This window comes from Ruditapes philippinarum, unplaced genomic scaffold, assembly GCF_026571515.1.
Source record: "Ruditapes philippinarum isolate M1 unplaced genomic scaffold, ASM2657151v2 ctg7181_1_1_1_1, whole genome shotgun sequence".
Classification (NCBI taxonomy): Eukaryota; Metazoa; Mollusca; class Bivalvia; order Venerida; family Veneridae; genus Ruditapes; species Ruditapes philippinarum.
In genome coordinates, this window is record NW_026855708.1 from 11,250 (window position 1) to 33,467 (window position 22,218).

Consider the following 22,218-nt stretch of genomic DNA (forward strand, 5'->3'; position numbering starts at 1 on the left):
CAGACAATCTGGATTTGTTTCCCCGTCAAAGGAAATCTACTTAACAATAGGAATTTTAGTGAATAATAACGTAAACTAAGTATATTAAATAAAATTAATAGTATTCAAAACATATACGGCAATTGATATAACTTCAAATAACAGAATAAGAAAACATATAATGACAACATATTATGCCCTAATAATTGCAATAGACTAATCACTGAACGATACTACGATTCGACATTGGGCGTTCTGGATGTTCCATAGAGAATATAAAATTTTGAATTTGATAATTACATGAGACTAAGCGTATTTTATTGGAGAAATTCAACCTGTCATTCTAAATGTGTTTCATCAAGCGTGTCGTATGCATCAACATAATAAAGAAAAACACATATATTTATTTCATGTTTTAACTTAAAGATAATGTTCAAGCGAGCATTTATTGTTTTGTTTTTATTGTTATATTAATGTTTGTTGCTAAACTAAATGTTAAACCATAATGGAAGTATGTACCTTAAACGTTAAATATTCATTAATAAATATTGTTAAGACAAATAAGCACGTTCGAAATAAAATGTTTAGTTTAAAACGAAGTTCTGATCATTTTGATGTTAACGTAAAGAGGAACATGTCTTTGTCTCTGGGAAAAAAAACAAATTAAAATTCCATATCTGCGTTCAACTATATAATATCTTTGAACATAACAAAATATTATTGCATTTTTTGCATTATACTGAGTATTTGATAATGACAAAAATTGTGATATTTTATAAAGGACTCAATTTGTCTAATTGCACTGACATTGTATTTGATATGATACAACGATATATTTTCTTTAGGCTTTGCAATTTCATATCAATTATTGCTGTTTATTATTATATGCCATCTAATGATAAAATAAGATAAATCATTAATTTAATTTTTAGCGACATGGACATTTTTGATGGAATATTTTTTTATGTTTATAGCCAATTAAAATACACTATTCGGATAATTTATAACATTTTCATGAATTGGTAATCTGAAATTAATTATATCGATTATATTGAGATATGTTTTATGAATACATCAAGTGACTGCTTTGTTTGTAAAGGAAAACGAATCACTAACTAACCTTTGTTAGTTTGGTAATTTGATTAATACCGATATAATACGGAAATTAAACTTAGCATTTACGTGTTTATGAAACACGTAAAGATTAACATTTTAAAAATTAAGTACAGCTATGCATATTGGTAACACATATTTGTCGAATCGTTTAACACATTGAAAACTGATTAAGATAAAGTGTAAAAAAGATTTGAACTTCGTAAGATTTTGGGTCATGGTAATTTTTCTGCTGTTCTTACTAAAATCATTAAACGTTTTATTAAAAGAGGTTATGACCCTACTATTTTAAGACATACTGCATGTTTAGTGTTCAACCCTTTTACAGTTGGACACTACACTTTCCTCTTTTGATTGCATCTGACGGACCAAGTGGGAGACTCTATGATGGATAGTTCGTAAAGCCCTTTGGGACTGAATTGTCTTAATGTTCGTCTTCTGCCTTGCTTCGTCGGGCCCTTGTAGGTGATTTTCTTGTTGCTCTGTCTTCCTTTAGGACCATTGAGTACTTTTGTTATGGTCATTGGGTTTACTTTTATATGTTTCTACATGCATCATTTTAGTGTTTTACTTATTTAACCTTTTGTAACCATGACAACTGTTAGAATTTCACTTGGCGGGATTCATTTTATTTACACTGTCTCGTTTATAGGAACATTGGTGGCGGCTAAGAGCGAGGTTTTGGTGCACCATTTAACCGGTTTTAAACTCCCCAGCAGTCATTATTATGCTGCTAACCGTTCCAAGGCGGCGCCCACTGTGTTCCTCAGATGTATGTCTATGTTGTTTCATACTGTTTTTGGTGACACTTTTGCCTGTGTCCCTTGTTGTTTTCTCGTCTACGGTAAGTATCTTCCCCATTGCCCTCTAGTTTTTATTTCTTTGATTAACCCCCCCCCCTTCCCCGGTCTTCTGTCCCCTTCCCCTTTGTGGGCCCTATTATTATTTTCTTTGAATTCCTAATCAGTTACAAATTATTTATCATTTAATGATTAACGTGTCGTTGCCTGTCTTTTATGTTTGGGGTCCGCCTGGGCTCCTTCCTTTTGGGGGTTGTTTTGAACGCCGCCTTTCCTTGTTGATCTTGTTTTTCATATTTTATGCTCACAACCGTGTTGTTTGGCTCCTGTGCATGCAATCAATGTTGGTTATATTTTCTTGTGTTGCGTTCAGTGTCGGTGTCCCCCTCATGTTCCAGCCTTATAGGGGGTTCCACCGTTTATTTTTGAACCCCAAATTTTCTTTAATCTTACCCCTTTCTTGTACACTTGATCTCTAGTTTACTTTCATATTTGCCCCACGGGACCACGGAATTATTTTATTACTACATATAATTATGAATAACTTGAATAGAATCAAAAAAACACTTTTTTCACCTCTTCGGGTACATTCTACGTCTACTAATTCTTTACAGATTGGGAAATCACAGTACACCTAGACGAACACCATCCGTCGTTCTTTCGGCTTTAAACTTTTCATCTGTTAATTCATTTTATATTCCACGATCCATTAACTCTAATATTTTCAATAATTCTTTACGCATTAGGCTTTCTCCTATAAATCATACCATTCTTAAGAAATATAATATCACACATACTAATTATCCTCATAGAGCTAGAGTGTATCCTTCTATTAATAAGTGTAATTCTAAGAGGTGCGGATGTTGTAACTTTTTTATCGCACAGGTCTACAAAGTACCTGTCTAATGTAAATGGGAGAACTTTTAATATTATTTTGAATACAGATATTGACTGAAAAGCAACTCATTTTGTTTATGTTTTAACTTGAAACACCCCTGGGTGTGGCATACAGTATGTTGGTCAGGACAGGACGTTCTCTTTTAAATTCGATTCCGTGAACATTTTTATAAAATGAGAAATCGCACAAAATTTACAACTTTTCTAATATCAACATTTTCGTAAAGATGGTCATTCATTTAAAAAATGTTTCAATTCAACCAGTGGAACAAATAATTTACGATTCTGATGCTTCTGCTAGTTTTAAAGTTAAAGTTAGACACTTAGCAGAATTAAAATGGATCAAGCAACTTACAAAACGCCTTTCCCACTTGGCCTAAATGACAATATTTTTCAACAAGGTAACATCTCTAAAGATCCAAACATTGATATATTTTCTATTCTGAATATTCGTAAACGTAAATCCCGATCTCACGGGAGTACGTAGAAATGGCAACATCAAACGTAAATCTAAAATTACCCTGTCTGTCACCGACTTAAATATTATCTTAAAAAACTCTGGTAAACATGCAATGTTATCACGTCTTACTTCCCTTTCATTATCATCTCTGAAAATCTTAGACGCGGAAGGCAGATAATATAGTTATTCAAAACAGATCCTTTATATACAGCAGCTTTATCTTATTCAAAGTTATACTCAGCACGTCTTAAGACCTCATATCGACAACACTTCTGACCACAACAGGCATTTCCTAAAAAGTAACCTTTCTTAATAAAGGTATCGATTTCATCGATTTACCAAGTATTTTTCGTGATAAACGTGTCACTAATTCAGTTCCTTTATACTTCAAAAACTCCGAGATACCAGTTATTTGCTATAAATATAAGAAACCTGTTAGAAATATCATATTTAATTACAACAAAGTGGTTTCTGACTTAAATATTCAGTCTAATACTCTAACAACTTGAGACTGCAATACTTCTAAATTCTGTAATTCAGATTTTGGCCATATAATCACTGGTAATTTTGATATAATTGCAGACAAAAGAATTCGTAACTTATTCTTGAAAGGACCTAAATACAGAATTCCTTCTGAGATTGATTTTAAATGCTTGTCGTGGTCGGATTGCTGAATCTATAGAGGATTTTTCGGTCAAATGGTGTCGCCGTGAAAATGCAGATAGTAATGTTTCTAGTTACACGAAACGTAACATCTTTAAAATTATTGATTCACGTATTAATTTTTATCGTGGAAAATGAACATCTTTTGCCACCTAAACCAAGACTTACTTTAAGACATCTGAAAAAAGATATTCTAGCTTTTCATTCAAAATTTGTTTTGGTGCCAGCGGACAAGGCGGCTAATAATATTATAATTTTTGACGAATCCATTACATTAACGTTTTGCATAAGGAACGAAATAGCACTAATGCGTATTCTAAAACCTCTGCCTCCGAAAAAAGACATTGTAAACAATCATATAACTAATATTTCCAATCTTAAAGTCAAAATTAATGAAAAAAGAACTCAAACTTCCTATTATGTATTGGATTCCTAAATACATAAAAAAACCTTACAAAGCCAGATTTATTTGCTAATTCTACATCTTGCACTACAAGTAAACTTTCTATTTTATTGACGTCTTGTTTGACTGCCATTAAAACACATGTAATTAGATATTGTGATAAAGTCTATGAAAACACAGGCAAACATCTCTTTTGGTCAATTAAAAATTCTGGTGAAATCTTGGATAAATTCAAAATTAATAACTTTCAAGCTTCAACTGTCAGTACATACGATTTTTCTACACTTTATAACAACTTTGCCACATAAATTAATCAATGATAAACTAATTTCCCTAATTCAGAAAACTTTTGCACGGGAAAAAGTTACCTTTCTAGCATGTAATTCTAAACAAAGCTTTTTTTACTAACGGTATTGTTAAACATTTATACTATGTGGACTTGTGACGAAGTTTGTAGAGCACTCTCTTTTCTTTTAGACAACATTTATGTCAGGTTTGGTTAATACCTTATTTAAACAGATCATAGGAATTCCTATGGGTACTAATTGTGCACCCTGGTCGCCGATTTGTTTTTGTACTGCTATGAAAGAGACTTTATGTTGAGTCTCTCTGAAGAGAAACAACAAGATGTTATAGTCGCATTTAATAATACTTCCAGATACCTTGATGATATTTTTAATTTAGATAATCCTTATTTTGATCAAATGGTGTCTGACATTTATCCACATGAACTACAACTTAATAAAACGAACTCTTGAAATTTTAGTACATCATTTTTGGATCTTCATATTACTATCTACAACAAATCTATTCACACGAAAATTTATGATAAAAGAGATGACTTTGACTTTTGTATAGTTAACTATCCACATTTGGATGGAGACGTATCCCATGCAACATCCTACGGGGGGTTTATGTTCTCAGTTAATTAGATTCGCTAGAGCTTGTAACAACGTAAAAGGATTTCAACGAGCGGAATATTTTTATTACCAGCAAGCTTCTAAAACAGGGCTACCGCTATCATAAATTACGGAAATATTTTACTAAATTTTACAATCATTACTTTGATTTAATTTCTAAATTCAATAGTGATTTAAAAACTCTTCTGCGACAAGGGATTAGCCAGCCTGTTTTTATGGCGATGTGGTTTACAAACTTCGTAAGATTTTGGGTCATGGTAATTTTTCTGCTGTTTTTTAAAATCATTAACGTTTTATTAAAAGAGGTTATGACCCTACTATTTTAAGACATACTGCATGTTTAGTGTTCAACCCTTTTACAGTTGGACACTACACTTTCCTCTTTTTGATTGCATCTGACGGACCAAGTGGGAGACTCTATGATGGATAGTTTCGTAAAGCCCTTTGGGACTGAATTGTCTTAATGTTCGTCTTCTGCCTTGCTTCGTCGGGCCCTTGTAGGTGATTTTCTTGTTGCTCTGTCTTCCTTTAGGACATTGAGTACTTTTGTTATGGTCATTGGGTTTACTTTTATATGTTTCTACATGATCATTTTAGTGTTTTACTTATTTAACCTTTTGTAACCATGACAACTGTTAGAATTTCACTTGGCGGGGATTCATTTTATTTACACTGTCTCGTTTATAGGAACATGGTGGGGCTAAGAGCGAGGTTTGGTGCACTATTAACCGGTTTAAACTCCCCAGCAGTCATTATTATGCTGCTGACCGTTCCAAGGCGGCGCCCCACTGTGTTCCTCAGATGTATGTCTATGTTGTTTCATACTGTTTTGGTGACACTTTTGCTTGTGTCCCTTGTTGTTTTCTCGTCTACGGTAAGTATCTTCCCCATTGCCTCTAGTTTTTATTTCTTTGATTAACCCCCCCCCCTTCCCCCGGTCTTCTGTCCCCTTCCCCTTTGTGGGCCTATTATTATTTTCTTTGAATTCCTAATCAGTTACAAATTATTTATCATTTAATGATTAACGTGTCGTTGCCCTGTCCCTTTTATGTTTGGGGTCCGCCTGGGCTCCTTGCCGTTGGTTCTTGTTGCTGGGTCATATGGGGGTTGCGTTCATTGAACGCCGCCTTTCCTTGTTGATCTTGTTTTTCATATTTTGAAGGTGCAGCTGAATAGATAACTGAGGGAGAAGACTTTCTGTCAGTTAACTGTTGTCTTTTCCCTACTGAGTACATGTTTATCGGTTCATCAAATAACTATTTTATCTTTCACAGTGTACAGTAAGCTTAATACGTTAAAGCACGTGCACAATTACCTTCCTTCCTACCGCTTGTTCATGGAATGTTTCCACATTAAAACGTCCTCAAAAAATTTTACAGGTCCTGCATTGTAGACAAAAACATCTATTTCATAACTGCTGTATTATCACCTCTAATATGATCACATGACAATCACGAGAATTGATAAAAATCTAATTACAGCGCACATAATGCATGATTTGTAATGCAAAACTGATGACCAAATGCACATAACCATGGATTTTAAATACGTACTTCAAAGGTATTTGAGCTATAGTTAGGTTAGACGAGATAATCGACGCTTCTTTGTTGTTAGTAAGCACATACTCAATTTTGTTACGCAGACATTCCCAATTTCTATTGTAGCATTATGAATTAATATAACTTTTGAATATATAATACTTTATTTAGCAATAACATGTGTTATCACTAACTCAAAGCCACTTATTGTCTTCGTATTAATGTAATTCTTGTCTCTAATATGGTGAATTGCAGCTAACACAAATTTAATCTAATCTTTTTTTTATTATAGCATCATGAATTAATACGACTTTTTAATAAATAGCACTTCATTCAACAATTAAGCTCCCAGCAAGACAATATCACTGTTTATCAAGCACTTTTAAATATCGTATTCTTTATGCAAACTCATATAAAATATAGAAAAATTCTATATTATTAGTTGGTTCTCAAAAATACCTTAAACTATAATCATAAAAATACCTTAAAAGGCCCATAAAGCCACGAATCTGTTTCACTTATTTCACATTTTTTTGAATTAATTTTCTTTTACTCGTTCAAAACCTGCACCCATTTATCATAAAGCTAAACGTTTTTTTCGGGAAATTAGAACAGATAAAGTTATTTAGTTCTCAGTGATATTGTAATATATTGGCCTATGTTTATCGTTCACAAACCATAGACCGCTCTTATCTAATATCGTGACAATAAGTCATGGCAAAATCATAAAAAACTAATATGTTTGTCTATAGCTATAGTTCATGGTGAAACAATTTAAATAAAGTCAAACTATATGACGCACGATCCAACTTGCTTTCTCATTATTGTAGTAGGAATGTAATGTCACATGAGCTTTTTTTGGTGACATATACTTATTTGATTTCGGTTAAGAATATATGGGAAATAAATCAAAAGACAAAACTTGAATTCCTTATAGCTATGAATTTGGCAAAATGCATACAGTGCATCGCAAAAATTAAGACGTCGCAAATATTTTAACAGTTTCATAATGTTTAAAATATAATAATGGATACAATATGTCACCTCAAGTTCGCATCGTTAAATAGAAATGAATTTAATTAAGGCAGCACAATGTAAGAAAATGGTATCTTAGGTTCCATACAAAATACTAGATCACAATACAGTACAACACGTAATAGCAAAAAAAGTTTTATCTAAAAGGTCACTATTTTATTTTGAAATGAAGCTTCATGAACCTCAACTGTCATTAAGTTTTATCGAACATATTAATGACTTGGAGGTTTTCAATATTTGTAAATTTGTCATATATTGTCGTGTTTAATATAAAAATGACAGATTGAAGAACTTTCGTTACATTTATTCAATATGAATATTACCATTTGTTATATTATAATGACATTCATAAATTGATAGATATTATAATAAATCGAATGCATTTTCATTTTTTTTTATTATTATTATTTATCACCATGTTCTATACTTAAATATTGGAGAAAAACTATTTCTCATTTTTTAGCTTAGATATTTTGTAAGATACCACTTTATTGTTGCAAAAAAAAAACAAATAGAATTCGCAGACTTTGCAATGTTATTTGTATTGACATTCAATCCCGATGCCGATGTTGCATTTGTTTCCTAGACAATATTGTGATAATAAATTTGATAATTATAGGAGATGAAGCGAATTATATAGGAGGAACTTAGTCTGTCAAACAATGTGCGCTAAAACAAACAGCAAACAAACAACATGTATTCGAATGAAGCATGCTCATTTTATCGTTGTAATATCAAATATGTTTTTGTTTTTATAAAGAGTATAGAATGAATGCTTAAAACTAATAGCAGTAAGTCTTATTTTTTATAAAGACCATTTTACGACAGGATATATTAAACATAAGCAATCTTTTGAGCAAGCGCTTTCTGCGTAGGATACACATGACGACACTGTTATAATTCTATCAGGATAAAACAATTTTATGAAATAAACACTAACTGGAATATTTATCATCAGACATTACAGTCAAATCAGACATATGGTAAACTGCAAAGATTACCGTCTATACTAAAGGCACCGTGCATTTATGAATATGCTGTGTCAAATGTTTCATCTGTTTCTAATGTTTCAAAATGGTGATTTATTTTGTTGAAGATTTTTAAAAAAAACGTTGTGCATCTTTAGATATGTTCGTTGCAAATTGTATTGGTGTTTTGCTTCTGCCAAGCTGAGGTTACTTACTGTTTTGCTTAATTATTACTGTCTTGTTCTTCGTTTGATTTACAGTAAAAATGGTGACTCGTCATTTGGTGTAGCGAAATATTATTTCAAAGTGAAACCAGGTTAACGAATTCGAGCTTTTTGACAAACGATACGTAGTCTAATATTTTTCACTTTATCCTAAATATTAAATAAAACTTAAATACAATTCACAAACCATTAATTTAAAATTAAATTTTTGATACATAACCTGAACCATACAAATAAAACAAACAATACAAAACACAATATTACTTTTTAATATGTCTCTAATTTGCACATGTTCGTGTAATGTCTTTCATTCAGATACAAAAACAAAATCATGATAGCAAATTGTTTCCAATCATAATCAATATTGTTCTTTGAAACATTTATTTCCCTTTTTCCTAAATGTCTTATTTTCCCAATGTTGCAGTTAATAATAAAACAGATGTTAGAGATTGAATGTCATAATATTGATTCATATACTAAATTACAATACAAAATACACAAGAAATGCATTATGGAAGGCGACTTATTCAATGTTATTCTATACTTTCTGGACTTCGGTCTGCGGTTGTACATTGCATTTTAGAATTGATCCAATTCATAATTTTCACTTTATCAAACAATACGATATTGACCAACTGTGAATGTGAATTCTTTTTTAAAGGATATGCAATAATAAAAGTAGTTTGTTATTCATCAGCAAATGACTTTCTTGTTGTTCAAAATGTTATTTGTTTCGTACATGGATCACAGTATTATTGTTATATACTAGAAAACTAGTCTCAAAATTGTCTTATTGTCTGTTTTTAAGCACAAGAAGGAATTCCAATATGATAACCGGCCATTTAATATAATTATGTGAGCTTTTAAATCCAAAATATCAATGTTTCTTAGAATCTTTTCATAGAAATTTCGTTTAACCATAAATCATAAATTCTTCAGTCTTTTCTCAATTTGCATTTAAAGCCATTAGCCTTTTATACACTTATTACTGGAAAATTACAAATATTAATTTAAATGAGCATGCGTGATTCGAATTCGATACACTACTATCAATTTATATTATTGTGTGTTTCATTGCAACATTAATGATTCATTTAAATGTTTAAATAAACTTAAATGTTGAATTATCAAGACTTACTGTGTCTATAAAAAGTGATTAAGTCTGTAATGTAAACTGCTTAAAGGCTACCATCTATCGTTGGGTTACTTTATTTATCTGCTTCCGATATTTTCCTTCTACAACAGAAGTAAAATAACGAACATCAAACGGACGGTCAAAGTAGGAATTATATGAAGGAAAATAAAAAAAGACTATATTGCCTTGTCTATGTAATGCCTTTCATATGTTTATATGTAATAGGATCACATAAGGATTGAAAAGATTCAGTTGTCACATGCCAAGCTTAATATCCGTATCAAATGATTATCAATCAAAATGTCCTCCTACAAGTGTAATATTATCGATATTACGTGACAGACATAGACGGTCATTTAACTTTGCAAACAGTCTTTCCACATAACTAAAAGTATTTCAGTGTCCTTAATAAAGACATAACAGAACAAAAACTTTTAACAAGAAAGTCCTGACAAAATCAAGAAAACATACAAAATTTACAACTATCGTTCAATGTATGCTTAATGAACATTTAATTTAATTCTTTGACTGAGTCCCAATGATGTTACCATAAGAAAAAAGTTTTATAAGTCATAAAGAAATATTAGATGAATATATGTTTATCATAATGCATGGCAACAGTGCTATTGTATTTTAAGCATTAAACTGATTTTTACGTTTCAATAATAACTAGAAATGGTTACTGGGTGGGTTAAAAAGTTGAAAAATAAAATAATCTTGAAAATGTATCTTGTTATTAACATTTTTTATTATGTGACAAATATGCCTTATATATTCTATAATTTGTATTTCTCAAAAATATTTGATATCTTGTCACAGTGTCAAAAAATACTCATTTGCTATATACATAATATTTTGCTAGTTTTGCTCTGTATGCAAATGGTATATTTCGTAGATTAATATTTTGTTTGGAAGTCAAAATACTACTTTGTTTACATTTTTCTTCTTTTACGAAGATTGTATATTATATAGAGTCAGTGCATTAAAATGATTTAAAGATTAACATAAAACATCATTTCGTTGTAAACATGATTAAGCTCTCTTTCTAAAATGCTTGTAACAAGACATTTCAAATTAAATTATTATATAGAAATAACAATTACAATTGTGTGTTGTATTATTTACTTGATTAAACATGTTTGTTTTTTTTTTCTGCTTTTGTTGTTGTTGTTGTTTTTTGGGGGGGTTTTTTGTTGTTTTTTTTCAGGATAAACATTCCTCATTGTATTGATGCATTTTGACATGTTTCCTGTAGTGCACTTAGTTTGACAGATTGAATTTCTCCCAAATAATACGCTCTGTCCCATTGTATTATCAAATAATGACATACAATAGTCTCCATGGAACAGTCAGACTATCAGCTTAGCAAGTGTTTGACATTACCATTAATATTTTCAGATATTTATTTCAGCAATAAGTATTAATATAAGGAATGCTAAGTATAAGTTACATCTAGTATAGTTTCCATAGCTTTCGAAAACTAATTTGATGAATAATGGACTCTTATTTTTGTTCTAAATAAAATTCCAAACAAAGTCGTTTATGAAATGGATTTCGAATTCATAAAACATGTTACGTCTGCTATCAAAAATGCTGACAGGAACCTTTGACAACAATGTCAGGTTAAGTATTGTTTATTTGTTTTTTCACGGCGTAGGTTTATTGTCAATTCCTGGTTCATTGCATCATTTGATAACTTTAATTTCATTGTATGTTTCTAAAGTGGCCCCTTATACTCATCAGCACTACTTAATTCAACAAAGATCATAGGATGTAAAACAAAGCAAACAACATTTAAATTCATATGTAAAACATAGATATCAAAGTCAATCTTCTGATAGGAAATCTCTACAAGAATATACTATTTGTAATTTGCATTTAAATAACATTTCTGTAAAAAAAATACTTGTATATCTATTATCTGTCAACTGTGCACTCGTCTGCCATAGCTAGAAACATATAACAAAATAGAATTTTATTTTATAATGACCACGACAGTGTGCGACGAAAGTGTTGGACATGATGTTTAATTAACGAATCTAAAACTTCCTAAGCTCGTCTTAAACGTGTTTGTTACGCCGGAGTACTTTTTCCGTTATCGCTTTTTAGACTTAGAAGTTCGCAAAAACTAGAAAATATCCATGTAAATGTGTAATTTAACACGAAAAGTAGATAACTTAAATGTTTTAAGTTTTGGTTAAATGTTTTAAGTTTTGGGTGCGAACCCCGTCTTGCACTGACCATGACTGCGTGTATTACTTTCTTTTCGACCTTCAGGAATGTAGAATACACAGTAAGTGATTATTACGCTATCGATGATTTTTTCCATACAGTGTATTTACAGTGTATATGAAATTAACCAAACTTTTGAAACACTTATTTTCCTTTCATTTATAAGTTATTTATATTCTAAGTTTTTCCCTGAAGATTTCACCAATGTATTACATATCATACAAACCTTTGTATTATTCACCATTCAATATTCATGACACGGAACAAACGAAAATAAATATCAATATTTTTGTTATAATTCTGTTTGATGAAACTGATCACAAGTGCTTTTTTGAAAACAACACAATACAAAACAAAAACAAAACATAAACCGATAGACAATTTAGCTCACTGTTTATTTTAAACTGCATGTATGAACTGTTTTCGAAATTCTGAAAAATCTGTTGAAAACATTTTCTGCATCTCTTTTTAGCTAATTTACACAAAGTCACAATCATGTATTTTATTTTGTAAATAATGAATGGCCAATTATACCTTGCAATTGGTTTAATATTCATTTTTATTTCTTAAAAAATGTTTTTTGGTTTGGGTGTACTTATATAGGCTTCAAACAATTACTCAATAACCAATTACCTTTACATTTTTTTTTCATTTATTGAATATAGTTTTAGTGGTTAAATATTTTGTATTGAAGTCAAAATGTTACTTAACTTTGGTTACAATTTGCTACTGTTATGACACTCATGTAATAAGCATCTAACATGCTCTTAAACCATTACGACATTATAATACTCATCTTTGCCCTGACTTTCAGAGGCATAAAGTGCCTTTAACGTGTAACATTTATATTCGGTATTTGCTGGGAAGTTACAATAACCAAATCGTATAGAATAATTTTATTTTGTGCCTTATTACGACTGTTCACGTTCAAATCATCATTGTACTCATATTATTGATTATTAATTATATCCTTGATTTTGTATTGACTGTTCAGTTATGAAATTTACTAGATATACTTTAACAAAAAAACTGTGATCATACAGCATTATTAATCATTTGCAAAGTCTCAAATTGATGTCATAAAATTTCTATTCTTTTTACTGTTTAACTTTACATTGTATACATGTATTTCAAGTGTAATGGGAACATAAAATATATTTAATTGCAAATTCTCTTCTTCTGTTTATGTTTTATGTATCATCTTATATTTTCTTTATTTCTTAAGTAGATCTACTACGTTTCTACTATTTTATCGATAAGAAATTGTTCTGGTTTACAGTATTATATGATTTTAATCAGATTCGCTACGAAATACACTGTCATTTGTGTTTGCTTTTGAGTTGTATATTCTAAAGAGTAAACCTATATCTACAATAAATAAAAACAACTGTGAACAATTTGCAATGGTAAATGATGCATTTTTAACCTTATATGGAATTTTAAAAGTATTTGTGGTTTTAAATAAGGATATTAAACTCAAAACAAGTTGATATCCTTCAATCCATTATATATTGAAAAACATTTAATGAACATAATTATTTAATTCTGCAAATAATCAAACAAACAGAGGTGTGATTCGTTGAATAAAGTTGGTATTTTTTTTTTTTTGGTTTAGATGGTAAACGAAAAAGGATAAAAAGGGTTTGCAAAATAAAAGTACTGTGAAAAAACAGAGCACGCATTAAAGTGACATTATGCCCATCCAAGTGTATAAATGAGTGAACAGGTGAAAGTCAAAATAAGTTTTCATTTTGCCATAATTCAAATTAACAATAAACAACGCATGGATCAAAACGATTTGTTCTTAAATATCCATTAGAATTTACCTGTAACTTTCAGTTCAAAAAAAGAGTGGGGCAGTCTTTTTATATTTTAGGCAGATTTTAAATTTTATCTTATACTTTTTCCAATATGAACTGTTGGTCAATCACCATTTTAACAGTCAATATCTTGAAATATATAGTCAATTCAGCTCAACTTGAATATGAAAATATGAGCATAATGTCACTTTATGTAACATAGTATGTTTAGTGTCTCCTATAAAGATCAACTGGAAAAAAACGCATACAAAATGGTAGAGGGACATATCACAGACAAAATACATAAAAATGAAACATCCCTAAATTAATTTGTGTTGTAGACAAGCCTTTTGTTTAATGTGTGTCCTAATACATTTGAAGCCGACAATTAACGTAATGATATCGAAATAAAGATTACAAGCAAATACAGAGATAGTGAAAAAAGCGTCGTAGAGAAGATCATTACTGGCCAATATTGTTTAACAATGGTTTAAGCTCGTTTCTTAACACATACAAGATTTACACAATGTCATCTCTCAAACGCAGCAGCCTATATCGGATCATGTTTAATATTATATAAAGTCACAACGACAAAAGATCATGCGGTGTCTTTCCAGCTATACAACGACTGAAGCATTTCAAGCAAATCTCTATGACAAACTAGTAAAAATTATTATTCTAAGTGACTCTAAATGATTGCTTAGAGTTAAAAGTATAGCTCATCACTTTCTATCATGTTCTTATAATATATTTTAATGGCAATAGCTGTTTGTTTATTATTCCATAAAATACATTTATCTGGTTGCTACTTTAAGAACAATTGTCAAAATTGTATATTTTTGTACAGCTAATTTGTATGTCTTAATTCATGTATATTCTTCATTATTATTTAAAGTAATAAAATATTACGGATTTACGTATTAAACATGAATCTCATGACATAATATTTAAACGACTCTGAGACAAATTAAGATAATTAAAGATTATTTGCGAAACGCGTGTAAACAGTATACCTATGTCAATACAACATTGATTGTACATGTTTTTGATTGCTTTTTATTTGGAATGATATTCAGGTATTAGAGTGTCATTCCGTGTAAACTAGTAAGAGATTAATACACGGCAGAGTAGGACCGGAAGGTGATAATCGGCCCGCAAAATGAATAATGGTCCCGAGGGCTTCAGACAATAATATACGTTTTGCTTGGCAGAAATATCTTTTAATTGCATGACATGTTTTTTTGTATTTAATCGAAATTATAATTTAGGTAGCCAGTGTGAAAGATATCACAGAATCTTATACAGAATCTGACGTTAAGACAACTGTGATTGTTAGAATAGTTCTCTATAAAATATTATCATTTTGATAACCCATATTAAATTTCAACATTAATAAAGCAAGAATAAAGTCGTTATTATAATCGTCCGGAAAAAGGTCATGTTCCAACCTTAAGAATTTTAACAAATACTTCATTTTTTGTTTATGTAAATATACAACTTAAATGTGTAGGCATCTCCTCCTCGCAATATTTCTGTATATACAACAACAAGTATCAAGTGATGTGGGACAGCATTAAAAGTGACCGTATTTTATTTAACCTTTGATAAGTTTTCGTATTAAGAATATCGGTTTCGTTCTGCTTTTCACATGCTCGTGCAATGTCATTTGACAAACATGTATTTGATACTGAAACTACCGGAATCGTCATAGCATTATGTCCTTTTTTGATGTCAACCTAAGTCACGGATATCAACAACTTGTAATATTTTCTTTCTTTTAAATTTAAACATGTGTGCGCAGATTTTATGCAACATTTATGGATTCAATGTACGTATTTTAAGCGCTTCAGTTTAGAGTAGGCATGTTAGATTGCTGACCATATAATTACATGATATTGGTAAATGGCTAAAACAAAACATGTTCGTGCGGAGGTGGACAGGAAAATATATTTATTTTAAAACGATATGAGTAAAACATTTACTGGTCTTTCAATCGCATGTTAGCATGATGAATTGTAGTAAAACAACGTCTGTTTTATTTCACAATTTCATATATGTGGGATCTAGGCAATACGTCATGTCATTTTTGATGATAAAGTATTATTATAGTCACAAGTTTTTACGGAAAAGTCATTTCTGCTCTGCATGTAGTGTGTGTGTTTTTGTTGTTGTTGTTTTGTTGTTGTTGTTGTTTTATCCCTTATATTACCCTCCTCTAAAGCACTTATCTGCAGAAGATCGTAGCAAATACGTTGCAAATGTTTATAAATGCGAATTAACAATTCATGTGTCCTTACTCACAAACACTGCTACATCAGAACAACTCTCAAATTTTAAATAATTCTCACGTTTAAGATATAATATTAAGTAGGTTACGACGGTAAACATGACGAATCCATAAGATACTTAAACTCCGCTAAAGTGCAAAAGTGACATACCAGTAATGTGGTAAATCTTTTTAACTCTTTGGAAAAAAATATTCTCTTTATTGAAACAAATTGGCATGCCTGTTGTAACGCACTCAGTTTCACATATTCAGTTTTTTCTCAAATATGATTCGCTCTGGTTCATGAAATGATCAATTTTCTTAATATAATTTTCTTTATGGCAACTCTACTTTGGGATTATTTGTCAATAGTAATACATACTTTCTGTCAATATTATTGCAATTATTATGGCATGTGTTTTGTTAAGATGAAAAATGAATGGATATTATCTTGCTTTTTGTTATAAATCAAACATTATAAACTGATACATAAGCTTTGATGTCTTTCATAAATATTTCATACTAGTAAATAAGATCCAATACAAAATGCTTATTTCATGCAACAAACGCAACATGCAGCATATCGTTTTTATGAAATATAAATATATCATATGAATCACTAGTCAGCTGCAGTATTTAGGCAAACAAGTGGGCGAGTGTTTGACACGTTGCTAGCCGAGCGTTTTTACACCTTAATTAATAAGCCTGTTTTTTCTTCAGCAAGAAACTTTGCATTGACTGCGAAGAATTATTTGGTCTCTACATGTATAAGATTATAGATCACTACACGTTTGAACTACAGTAAAATAGATATCGTCCAAAAACATGGAGAACAAATCAGTAAATTAAGAATAATTGAAAAAAAATGTTGAGACCAACAAAAATTAATAAAAGAACACTTAACGTCCTTTTTCAAAAATTTATAATATTAAAGGTTCATTTTTCTACATTTCTAATATGTCCAGTCATTTTGTCAAAATAAAGCGTTGCATATCATTGAAAACGTTTTCATACCAGAAAAAATGTGCCGTCATAAGAAGCCATTACTGCAACGCTTTGGACCAGGAATGTTAACATATTTATAACCTGATAAAGTATATCTACTTTAAACAATTTCTCCTTTTATTTGTACAATTATCTTCTTGTTCTTTAACATTACACTGTGTTTTCATTATCATAATAAAGTTCACAAATACGGCGTTTGAAACTCCATCTTGAATAAGTCGTACTTTCTTTTAACCATAAGAAAACTAAAATTACCTTTATATCTTTAATAAGTTTATATTGGCAGTTTGTATATCTTTTAGATTTTTGTATACGACACAAATCTATTATGTTAAGTATATAATTGATATTTTATAGTTACATCTAAAACTAAATAAAACAATGTAACACACGTTTTGTCTGTTGACAAAAAAATCGTTTTGTGCACAAACGAATGATGTATAATAGCGTGTTTATTTGAACATACTCTTGTTCTATAAAAATTCAGAATATTCAATGGTTTCCTACTAAAAGTATATAAAGAAGCATATTCTGTCATCTTAAATGACATCATTAACCTCCGTCATTAACGTTGTTATTTGGTTTTATTATGTACATTTGTACAATGTGTTAATTTGCGTTTGAATTTGCTGGGCTATAAATTGATACACTCATAAATCTAGAGAGTTTGTGCTGCATTTTTTCTTGTTTGAGCAAACATGAATTGTCTATTGGTATATACCTTGAACATTTTTGAAACGATCTCCCTAGTAGGATGTTCTTGTCATTTTTATTTAGTATACTTAAAAATATATTATTTAAATTCAAAATAACTAGTCGATTGCATCACTTTTATTTCAGATCATAACCTTCAGCAAATAAAACGAATGATTCAATAGAGCATAAAATTTCAAAACAAAAACAAGTTATATAAATATCTGGAATAGAATTGACAATCTTGAGAAACACTTTATTTCTATAGCATTTTGATATTTGCATTTAAATCTATTTTGTGTACAAAACAAGTGCATATCTGTCAACATGTAAGCAATAAGTTAAGCAATCACGTATGCAATACGTTAGTTCCATCTGGATTCGAATAAAAGTCCCAAGTCAGGCAATGCACGTCATTAATAAATCATTTGTATTTAATTCATTCAGTCGTAATAAATGCAAAATTGCAATGCATGAATCCAGAAACATTAGGTAATGATACTTAAGGTAAATGGAAAATAATGTACATGACAAATTAATATAAGACTGATTTAAGTCTACCCAAAAATCAGCAATGGAATCATATTGAAGCGTTTTTATTCTAAGCAACATAGCGTAAAACCGCTTAAATCGGATAGTTAGTTAACATATTGGATCCATCCATTACTTCTTGTTCACAAATATCCTTATTGCTAACACGTATTTCGGAAAAAAACGAACCATTGTTTATCTTATACGATTGATATCAGAATTGTTTTACTGAAGTGTGGCAATTACAAAGGTTTGAGTAGCCACAACTTACAATGCATATTTTATTTCAAGTCACTATATCTTAAAGTCAAACTCTTCGTTTTGAGATGTTTCTTCAGCACTAAAATACGACAGAATCGGGCAAAAGATAGAAATTGCCGCTCCCACTATAGCTAGAACGTATGTCCATCCAACGTGACATATTCCCGAGTTGAAAACATCAGCGCCTGCGCCGCAGTACAACCGGAAGTAGTTGGAGTCAAATCCAAGTGGAAAAACAAGAAGGCCAGAGGTCATCAAGAACACTGAAAATACATGTTTGTTTATGATGATAACTAAGGGCAATGAAAACTTTTTTTGCACATTTATAATTTAAAACAACAGAAATATAATCATAAAATTAATCACATTAACTGATATACTGTAACAGATACAAATGTATGATACAGAATGACAATTACAGGATGTAATGAAAAAAGTAATCCATCTTCGTAGATATTACTTTCAAACTTTTCTTTCAAATTTAATATGTGAAGATACCGCAAGTATAAACATAAAAAAGTGTTGTCTTCGGACTTTGATTGAAATCGACTGAAATATCTTGTTTGTTATAAATGAGGTTGTTACCACACTTAAGTGAAATTTTATATATGTATATAATTATGCTTATAAAACAATTTTCAAACATCAAAGAATATGTAACATATGGACTGCCAATATTTTCTGCACATTATAAGTAATCATTAAAATATATGCATTCATTCAAAGATTTGACTTAGACTTTTAGAAAATAAATTTCTAATTACCTCCTACATGAATTATTAATACATATTCAGTTTTATCGGATTACTTAATGCCCTGAAAGGGACAAATGGAGATATCAAGATATTTGTCTATAGTACAATTGGTATTTGTAGGAGTGAAGTATTCTTGGTTTATCATTGTAACAGCTTTTTTTATTATTTTCCTCGCATAAATAGATATAAAAGAAGAGTTAAGAGTTAAGGTATAAAAGAGTTTATAAATAAGAATGGTTAATGGTTGAAATATATATTTCTCTATTTATATTTAATTTGAAATAAATACCGTAACAATATATTTTTGAAACACATAAGATAATTCTGATTTTAAGAACAATGAGTTATCTTTTCTCAGTTCAAACAAGATTATTTATTTATAGAAACAAAAACTCATATACCTGAAGATATTTGTAGATATCTTGTGGAAAGTACCAATGTTTTATTCCAGCCTTTCCGTACACACATTGTTGTGAGGGAACATAATGCTCCAAAACATGTGAACAATGATCCACCTCCGTACAGCAAACACGCTGCTTGCCAAATTGTACATGGAATGTTTCCGAATCCAAAGCGTCCACCATAAAATCCACACGTTCGTGAGAATTGGGCAGATCCTGCGTTACCGACACAGAAAGCATATATTCCAAACGCGTTCCGAACATTTGGATGTATTATCCACTCTGGTTGAAGGAAACAAAACGAACATGTGACAGACACAAGAATGGATAGAAGGATCCAGATATAGTGCACATAGTTCATGCTTTCAGAATGCGACCTAGCTGAATATTCGACCATAACCATTTACATCCCATTACTACTTTACCAATAATTGAGCAATTTGTACTCATAATTTTATAACTTATCAAATCGCCACTTCATCATGAAAATGTACTTATTTTTCGTGAGAAAAAGCGTTTAAAATAATGAATTTGTAACACATTATGTAGTTATTATATTTTGCTATTATATAGAATACTTCTACGAAAACATTGAACAGTTTTATCACTTCACTAACATGAGTTTATGTCCTTCTTTAACATGTAAATCTAGACTACGATCAGAAGTTATGCAGCAAACACAGGTTTATTCTTTTTCCAGATTTTTATTCAAATTTTTATCTTGTTGGCATAGCACGCAAAGCTCACAGCAGGACTACAAATCCTTGGTGATTAAATAATTCTGAAATATCTCATTCTTTACCTATAGTGCTGGAACAGCATTCGCCTGGAACAGCATTGATATTTCGTAATTTCCATCAATATCTGAACTGTATTATTGAGCAGCGATTTCCCTCAAATACTCCAAATACCAGCAATTGTTTGCAAGTCTGTTTCCTAAAATAAGTAAACATTCCATACATATAACCGAATAACGATTTAAAGAACCTACAATAACATTTACAACAACAATGATTTGAAAAATAACAAGACTTAACGTAGTATTTTCACAAAATGTTCACTAATTTACTGCACAACAAACAATTACTGGATTGTTTATTATTGAGAAGTAAAACAATTCCAGTTAAAGTCTCAGACATATCGAAATTTTGTCTTTATTTATTTCACATTTTCTATTCAGTTAATTACGTATTTTAAAAAGATTGTTGCAAATTATTTGTTCACATTGTACACAATGTTTTCGTAAACAAATCGCCAAAAGTATTTTCAGTAAAATATCAGTATCATCCGCTTTATCACCAATCACGAATCACAATATACCAGTCTTTTAGAATTTGTAGAATTCTAAATACCTTAAACTTTTGATTTGGAGCTCATTTTGGTATTTTTTTTTAATATTTAATGTAAACGTTAATTATTTGTACCATTAATAGTGTCTTCATTACAAATAAGCTCAATTACGAAATACTTAACATATTTGGATAATCTAACGGTAGCGAAATACTTATTTGTTATTGTCAACATAACTGTCGCAAAAAATAATCTAAGTCTCAAACACTTTGTTCAAAAACAGGAAAAATAGTGTATTTTATTCTTATTTGGTATTGTTAGTAAAAATACAAAACCATGTACAATAATAATATCAAATATTATTTTTGAATACCATTCCTATCCTTTTCGTACGCAAGAAATATGTTTTGTTTTAACCAACTTAATGCGTCTTTCGTCTTTTTTCACAAAATCAAATCACTTATTTTCTGATGCTATAACTTGAAATAAAGTTAATATGATTTTTTTTGTTCTCCTTTAGATGAACACGCCTGACAATTTCTCAGATTATTCAGAAATGACGAGCTTGTTCATTTCAATATCGTGACAGTCATTCAAAGCACGGATATATATATACATAACTTTCACTTTCAAATCAAAATCTAAAACAGATCTATGTGTCTGTGTTGTAGGCTTAAGCTCAAGGAAATTCCAATAAATCACTAAAAATGTTTGATATATCATATAGATATCAGATTATTTGTAATGAGCTTAGAAGACACTATGATTCAAATGCCTTACCTACTCACGTATAGCTTATATTAAATTACATGTCTGTCGCACAATCTATTTGTTTGGGTTATTTTACTTT

The 22,218-nt window shown here is 30.3% G+C and overlaps 1 protein-coding gene across 1 annotated transcript; it reads right to left on the bottom strand.

Annotated features, from left to right (window-relative positions):
• Nucleotides 1-18,253: 18,253 nt before the first annotated feature.
• Nucleotides 18,254-20,599, bottom strand: LOC132744145 (LHFPL tetraspan subfamily member 7 protein-like). Its single transcript, XM_060732765.1, has 2 exons — nt 20,079-20,599; nt 18,254-19,185 (listed from the first exon to the last, which is right to left on the bottom strand). The coding sequence occupies exons 1-2, from the start codon at nt 20,479-20,481 to the stop codon at nt 18,956-18,958; spliced, it is 633 nt and encodes a 210-aa protein (XP_060588748.1). The 5' UTR covers nt 20,482-20,599; the 3' UTR covers nt 18,254-18,955.
• Between the last annotated feature and the right edge of the window lie 1,619 nt (nt 20,600-22,218).